This window comes from Piliocolobus tephrosceles, chromosome 2 (assembly GCF_002776525.5).
Source record: "Piliocolobus tephrosceles isolate RC106 chromosome 2, ASM277652v3, whole genome shotgun sequence".
NCBI lineage: Eukaryota > Metazoa > Chordata > Mammalia > Primates > Cercopithecidae > Piliocolobus > Piliocolobus tephrosceles.
The window spans coordinates 117,528,705-117,536,760 of NC_045435.1; the positions used below are offsets into that span (position 1 = coordinate 117,528,705).

The window sequence follows — 8,056 nt, forward strand, 5'->3', positions numbered from 1 at the left end:
TTAAAAAACATAATTGGGGAAGGGATATACTTGTCTGTGTCTTTCTCGTCAATGTCCCATCTTCCTTCTAACTTCCATCTCAGTCTCTTCACTTCTGCTAAACAAACAAACAAAAACCCGAAACAAAAAGTGACAGCAATAAAACAAGCAAACCCAGACAACCCGTAAACGCATCGACTTTCCAACGAGGCACTGCTTCCAGGATGCTCGCTTCCGTAGGAGAAAACACAAGAAAACGTTGGAACGCATCCTACTGTCCCCCAAGAAAACGAATTTCAGGAGGAGAGGGAAAAGCGAGAGGTGGGGCGGGGGCGGGTAGCGAGGGCAGCTCCGCCAACTTGTTGGAGGCCTCTTTTCTCTTGGACCAGGGACAGCTCAGACATCCCATCAGAGGGTGTCGGGAACTCCAGGGGCCGCTGAACAGACAGTCACCTGCTCTGGTCTCACCGCTGGGATCTGGGACAGGTGGAAGTGACAGGGTCCAGGCACTTGAGAATGGGAACCGGCCGGGGCGGACGCGCAGAGGTCGCGGCGCTATCAGCCTCGAGCGCGACCGGTTGCTGCTGGTTGTTTGCTCCATCAGGTTAAACACACTTGAACTAGCAGCTTAGCTCTTTATTAGCGCACACTTAGAGCAGAAAGCGAATTATAAAGAAGGAAAAAGAAAAGGAGAGAAAAGGAAAAAGAAGACCAGCTTTTAGGTTTGAAAATAAAAAACGAATGATATTGCGAATACTATTTTATTTTTTTAAAGACGATGCCTGGTCTTTTCACAACGGTTTGGTCTCGGGACACAGAGGAGTTTGCGTCTATTATTTGTTAGAAGAGGTTGGATTTTCTCGTGGCCCGAAACTGTTGGAAAGACCAGGGAGAAAGCCTGGAGCGCTGAAGCCACAGCGGAGACTTCAAAACCAGAAGGGGAGGGGTGCTCCAGCCGCGCCTCATTCCGCCTCCCCTTCCACCAACCACCCTTCTAGAAAAGTTTAAAAGACAGGGACCTTTAAATTTGGAGGTTCGGAGACTCTGATTTACTTCAGTCTTCCACCTCCCACCCAGTTCCCCTCACAGAACCCACCCCCTACCCCCCCGCAACTCTCCACGTGGTTTATAATTTCTCAGCAGCAACAGCAAGCTCAGTTTCACATGTGGGTCTTGCATTTAATCTTAGAGTTTGGTACCTTGGTCCCCTCCTTTCCTAGGAACATTTCCTGCACCCCTCTTAACCTTCCCTCTCCAGGGGAACCCGGATATAGACAGACCCCCTGGGGATGAGGTGAAAGGGATTAGCCGGAGGAGTGGAGGGGAGGATGGCAGTTCTTTTCTTTTCTTTCTTTCTTTCTTTTTTTTTTTTAAAAGCTCCCTTGGCGGTTGGGCACCAAGGTACTCAGCTGCCCCTGGGTGCCTGGCAGGGAAGGTGAGTTTGGGGGAACAAGACCTTCTAGATTTTGACAGCTGGGATCTTCAGGCGCTGCTGGTCAGTCCCCTGGCCTAGGGGATGGTCTCTAGAGAGTCTCTTACACCGATCAGAAGCAGCCTTATGAACTTCTTGCCAGTCAGCCTAGTGTTTTTCTCTCCCTAGAGATTTTGTCCCCTCTTCCAAAAGCTCTCAAGCCCCATTTCTCCTTTTCCTCTGAGGACATTTGCTGGTCAGAGGGAAGGCACTTCTCTATCTAAACTGAGGGAAGCTGGTGGAGTCACATTTTGGGGGAACTTTTAGAGTCAAACACCTGTGGGAATCTAACAGAATGTTGGAATGGCTGGTGCTTTTGCACCCACCAAATGTGTTAGTACACTCACCTTTATGCACAGGACAGCAGAAATTCTAGGTCTGGAAAAAAACCCAGGTGCCTCTTTAATTCAGAGTGGATAATAGAGTTCTCTTGTGCCCACGTGTGTGGCCACTAGAGTCTTCTTTTTTGGAAGTTGTTTTACTCCTGTTCTGAGTAATTCCCTCCTCTATCTTCCTACTTTCCTTCCTCACATTTCAACCTTATACATCTGTCTCCCTTGAGACCTGTAGCTTGGTTCTCCAGGGACCTCTATCTTACAGTCAAATGCCCCCAGAATTACACAGCTCTGGAGAAAGGAAAATGGTAGGCATCCATAACAAGGACAAATTCTTTGAACTTTGATTCTCTGGAATAAAGAGATTTGCAGGCCATTGATACCCTTTGGGGTTGAACTTTGCTATTTGCTCTCTCATACCTGCAGTGCTAGATTTGATAATAAATACCAATAGGCACAACCGAGCATTCTCAATGATTCCCCTTCCCCTCCACAGTCTTTGCCAAACTCATGCCCAGGACCTGCTTTTCTTTTCCTTTAACTTGAACATCAAGGATGTATTGTTGCAGCACCGAGACTGAAAAGATTGTAATTTTCTTTTATGGTGTCTGGCAGGATTTGCAACAGATATTAATGGGGACATAAATAGCACATGGAAGGTATTGAACAAAACTGTTTAATGCAAGAAGGTTGTACCAAAAGAAAATCTATACCTAGTTGGGATTGATTCATACCTTGTACACAGCTAGCCCCTTTAGGAGTTCCCATTTCTGAGTGGCATTTCATTGGTAAATCCTGTAATTAAAGGAAATTTCGACAATGTGTTTTTTTTAAGAGTGTGTGATTTCCCCCCCTATTCTTCTTTCTTTTGACCACGAGGTTGTAGGTTTAAGCGAGTGAGTGAAAATGGCAGGCAGGCTGAGCTGCATCGGGAGGCGACCGGGGCAGCGGTGGGGGAGGCCGGAAGGTGACAGCCGACCTTTGGGAAAGCAGGAGGTCTTGGATGTCAAATGCCCGCGCTGACCAGGACCCGGGAATCAAGGGTGATCATTACTAGTTGGTAGGGAAATAATACTGAAATGTCCCAAGCATGGCAGCAAGCATTGGTATTACTGCTAAAATCGAGGAAAAAACCAGTTATTTATTCTGCTTACAACCCTGAAAGCGGAAGCCGCAATAGCTTCAGTAGCAGTAGCAGCGGCAGCAGTAGATTTCTCAAGTTCAGGATGATTCTCACTTTCTCCTGGATTATTAGCCGAGGGTCCAGCCCTTCTAGTTCTTTAACACAAGGGTTTTCAAAAAATGTTTTTAAAGTTTTTTTTCCCCCTCGCTTCTTGCTTTCCTTATAGATGGTACAAAAAATGTCAGCAATTTATGGTGGGAAAAACAATAACAATAATCATGATACAAGCTTATTGGTGATTCTAATACGGAATCAATCCTCTGCCCAAGCCTTTTCAATTCCCCCCTCCCCTTTTTTTGGGCGAGGTGTCTGCTCCCCTCTGGCTCCCTGCGTTCCCTCCCCGCCCCCCGCCGCCCTCCCCGCGGCTCCCTTTCTCCGCCTCCTCGGCGATTGCCATCTGACAAGATCTCCAAATCAAAGTGATAAATCGCTCCAAACTTTTTTTGGCGGCGCTGAGATGTTGGAGGGGCGTCTAGCGCGCATGTGCGAAGGTGTCCAAACTGACAATGCTGGAGAGATAGCGAGTGTGGATTGAGAGAAAGGGAGAGAGGGAGGGAGAGAGTGAAAGAAGAAAAGACAGAGAGTGACTGTGTGGAAGAGAGAGAGAAACAGGAGAGAGAGAGAGAGAAACAGGAGAGAGAGAGAGAGACAGAGAGAGAGAGAGAGACAGAGAGGGAGGGAGCGAGAGGGAGAGCAAAAGAAGGAAAGGATCCAAGAAAAAAAAGCCCCAACCACACACCAGCGGCTGCAGGACTGGGCACAGCATGAGATCCAAAGGCAGGGCAAGGAAACTGGCCACAAGTAGGTGCAATATCCCTTTTCTGTTGGCTTTTTCCCCTCCTCTGCCATCTTGCATATCTGTCTCTAGCGCTCCGGGAGGGAGCGCGGGCTGCTTCTTGCGCCGGGGCCCCGGGTGGAGAGCAGGCGCAGCGCAGCCCCAGCAACCTGCCGGTTCCAGCCTCTGCCCCCGGTCGCCCGTGCTCTCGCTCCCGGGTTGGGCGTCGGAGGAGCCTGGGCAGCCCTCAGCCCCGCGCACCGACCAGCTGTGGCAACCCCGGGGTGGGGGTGGGGATGGGGGCAGCAAAGACTAGGGGTGGGAGGGAGGAGAGAGCGCGAGAGTGAGCGCGAAGGGGTGGGGTGGGGGGGAAGAGAAGAGGAGAAAGTCTCCCCCTCCCCTCCCCTTCCCCCCAGGCGGGGGAGAGTTGCCTCTGGCCAACCAGCTAGTCCCGGGTGTGGGAGGAGGGGGGCGCGGGGGATGGGGGGGCGGGCAGGAGAAGGGAGCCCTTTCGAGCGTCCGTTTGTTTCTGAGGTTTGGGTAGGGTAGCAGGCTCAGAGAGCCACAGTGGCGGCGGCGGCGGCGGCGGGCGGCTGTGGTGGAGTTGGGAAAAGTTGCGAGGCGGCCGCTGGAAGTTGCGCGGGCGGGCTGGTGGACTGCGCCGAGCCGCGGCTGCGGTAGTGGGCGCTGTGCGCTCGGCCATGCTCTCCGGCGCGGCGCTGCGCGGCGGGAGGACTGCCGCGGGGATGTGGGACACCAAGATGGGGGCTGTAATCGCGGGCTGGGGGCGGGGGGCACGGGCAGGGCGGAACTACCGGCTCCGCAGAGCCATGTGCAGGTGGGGAGAGAAGAGGCCCAGCGAGCGCTCGGAGGTGGGGAGATAATAGGCCCAGCGAGCGCTCGGAGAGCTAGGAGCGGAGGGCACACAGCCAGCGGCGGCAGCCTAGGAGCAGGAGGCAGAGAGGGCGCGCTGCGGCCGGCGCACCTCGGGCTGGCTGGGCGCCGAGCAACCCCCAGGGGGCGAGCTGCAAGAGCGTTGGGCCGCGGAGAGGGCGCAGGGCAGCTTCCCGCGCTTCGTCTGGATGCAGCCTGGGTCCAGGGTCAATAACCCTCCCCGGCGCCCCCTGCCTGCCCGGCGCGGAGCGGCCTTGGTCTGGCGGGATGTGGGCGAAGGGGTTTGGGGCGGGGGCGGTGGGTGACCCATCCCCCACTCTTACAGCAAAAGTGTTGGATGACTCGTCTGGCTTTGGCGGCGGGGCCCACACTTTCCCACACGTTGTGATGCTCCGCCAGGACTGTAGGCGACAGGGCTGCGTTTGTCCAAAAGCTTCTACTTCGAGTTGAAGGGGACTCAGCGGCGCCGAGCCCCGGAGTATCTCGGAGCGCTCCTCCTTGAGGTGTCAATACGCGGGGCTGGAGCTGCCTCGGGAGTGGACAGGCCGCCGTTCGCTTTCCCACACTCGCACTCGCCGAAAACAGAACTCTCTAATTGTGTTGCTTACGGAAGGCAGAAATGAGAGATGGGAAGTGGGTGGGATGCTTCTCCCCAGTGAAATCCGTCTCTCCCCGCGCGACCCTCGCACATTAGAACCAAGTACGGTAGGTATCGTATCCACGCCTCCCTGCTCGCTGCGTCCCTGCAGCAGCCCGGGAAGTCGGCGGCACCTCGGCAGGCTCGGCTTCGCGGGCAGTGGAGTCGGCGGTGTAGCCCGGCGAGATGCTGTCATCCCAGGCGCCTTTCCAGTGCTTTGTCCAGTCCTCACCCAAGCACTCGTACACTCCCCAATACATTTCCTTTCCCCTGGGTCTGAGAAATCAACCTAAATATAGGGCTCTCTGGGTCATCAGTCCATCTGTTTCTCTTTTGGGTATTGTTCTTTACACTAGCTGCTGCAGTGTCAAAGGGCGCCGGTGGAACTGCTTTCCCTGTTTACTTTTAAATGAGGCCGATGTCTTTATTTTCATCTGAAGAGAAATAAATGTACATATACTTGAGGTTTGCGGGCTTCGATTTGGACTAAAGCTTGGGGGAGGGAGAGGGAGAGTGTGTGTGTGTGTGGGGGTGGGAGTTGGCGGGAGTGGGGTGGTGGGTGGGGGTGGGTAGCCCTTTTCAACTATGCCTAAGTTGTGAAATGAAAGCTTAAAGCTTCGCGCCGCGACTCACTGCCCCATAACTTCCGAAGTGAAAGCAGAACACAAAACCCTTCGAATTTTCTTGAGCAGCTTTTTCAACTATTTTAATTGCCAAGCAAGACATACGATGCCGTCTTAAAATATTCCTGCACGCACAGTCCACTCAACATCCAGAAACTGAGCCTTGTTTCCGATCTGATGATACTTGTCATTCAACTGGTGGGAGACCCATTTATTTTGTCCCCAGGGTCCCTAAAGATGCCGCTGCCGCTTTCCAATAGCTAGATCTCAACTCTTACAAACTTTTACTAAGCCTCAGATTCCCGCTTGCACTGCTCCAGCTGTTGCTGCCGCAGCTGCCTTTCTCAGACAGAAGCGCTGCGTTGCAATTCTTCAGTTACAATCTGGGTAATAAAGGAAATCATATTAAAACTACAGATTTTTGTATTTTAAAGCGCGATTTCCTTCCCCCAGTAGCGCGTGGCGGAGATGGTTGATGACCCCTGCGGTGCAATCATCCAACGAAAACTTACTGCTCTGCACCAGTTTTCCTTTTTCTGGATTTAGAAGGGGCGTTGTTACCACAATACTTTAAAAAACACAACTACTTTTTTTTGTGGCAAAAGAAAACATTACAATGGAAACAAATGACATATAAATAGTTGTTTTCTCGGTAGCTTGTCGTTCTTTTTGTCTTTTGTAAATTTCTTTGGTGGTCTTAAGTCCTGATTTGGCCTTGGCTACAGTGCAGGAGCCCATGGACCTAGACCAGAGACCACGGACCCTGAAAATACCTGCTGAATCTACACCGAGATTGAATGCATAACACAGTTTCCAAATTGTAGGGCTTGTTTTTTATACAATAGCTGAAACCGATAAATTCGTTGTAAGTCATTTGGGAAGATTAAAAAAATTTAATTAAAAATAAAATGAAAGGCAGGAAGATTGACATTTGCAGTGCCTAACGCCCCTGAATTTTATTTCCATCTTTAAGAAAAGAAAACTAAAAGCCAAGCCGACTCTGGCAGCGCAGGGAGACTTCCCAGCCATTTTCTTGGGCAGCTAGGATAGCACCTGGGCCGTGCCTGAAATGCCAGTTGCTATGGTCCTGACGGATGGAAGGGAAGCGCAGGTTGGGTCTGCCCAGCATGTCTAAAGCCTGAAACACCGAAGCCACACTTACCTTACTTCCCCAAAGTGACAACGCGCGGGAATTCAGTCACAGCAGAGAACGAGTTGCATCCAGTAACTCCCTTAGCTACCGGCCCCCCCAGAAGTCTCGTAAAGTCGCAAAAGGCGATGCGATTAGCAAGACCGCAGGGAGGGGTGCACTTGTTACTTCTACACTTGCTCTCTGTTTAAAAAAAGGCCTTGAAGTAGGAAAGGTAGATGCCAACCCTTTCTCCCGTCCTTAAACTACTCACCTTGTCAGCCCAGTACCTAAGATAAACAAAACAAAACAACCTCCCGACAACAACAAACACAACACCCAGATTCAGGCATTCACTCTCTGTATGCCCACCTACTTGGGTTTTCCTTCATCCTTAAGAAACTCAGATGAAAACAGAGCTTTGTTTTAAAAAATACGTTTATTTGTTTATTTCAGATTGCTTCTGAGGAGGAAAATCCTTCTCCCAACGGAGGCCGAGGCCCCTTCTAGGAAGGCGGTTTATTTGCCATTACTTGACCATTACCCCGGCTTAGGGCTTCTTTATTGCATTTGGCACTTGGAGCACAGTCTTCTTGCAGTATTTTGATGTGTTTTGCCAAAAAAAAAAAAAAAAAAAAAAAATCTGTGTTTAGGGGAAGGTTAATTACGCTTTTCATTCTTCCCTCATCTCCAGTACTGTGGAAGGGAACGGTTCATTAGCTGTAGAGGCAGAAAGGCTAAAAAGCAAGGCTTCTTTTTTTATTTGTAGGGACTGCAGAGTTGTAGGTATTGGCTATAGAGTGCCTGTGAGTGTGTGTGACTTTTGCCGGGTAGCCCAGCTTCCAGGCTTTCTGAGCCAAGGCCTCCCCTAAGCCCTGGGGCCGGCTTCCTGCAGGGACAGACATTCAACGTGTAAGACTAGAAATTAACATGTCATTCCACGAATTTTGGTTTCTTTCTTTCTTTCTTTCTTTCTTTCTTTCTTTCTTTCTTTCTTTCTTTCTTTCTTTCTTTCTTTCTTTCTTTCTTT

General features: G+C 51.0%; 1 protein-coding gene across 4 annotated transcripts in view; it reads left to right on the forward strand.

Annotated features, from left to right (window-relative positions):
• Positions 1-3,419: 3,419 nt before the first annotated feature.
• The window catches only part of MECOM (MDS1 and EVI1 complex locus), a 606,399-nt gene continuing 601,762 nt past the window's right edge, over positions 3,420-8,056 (forward strand). For all 4 annotated transcript variants that reach the window (XM_031935235.1, XM_031935242.1, XM_023213486.3 and 1 more), the window contains exon 1: positions 3,420-3,769. In XM_031935235.1, the coding sequence (XP_031791095.1) occupies positions 3,733-3,769 (37 nt within the window). In that variant the 5' untranslated portion in view covers positions 3,420-3,732. The remainder of the gene's footprint in view (positions 3,770-8,056) is intronic.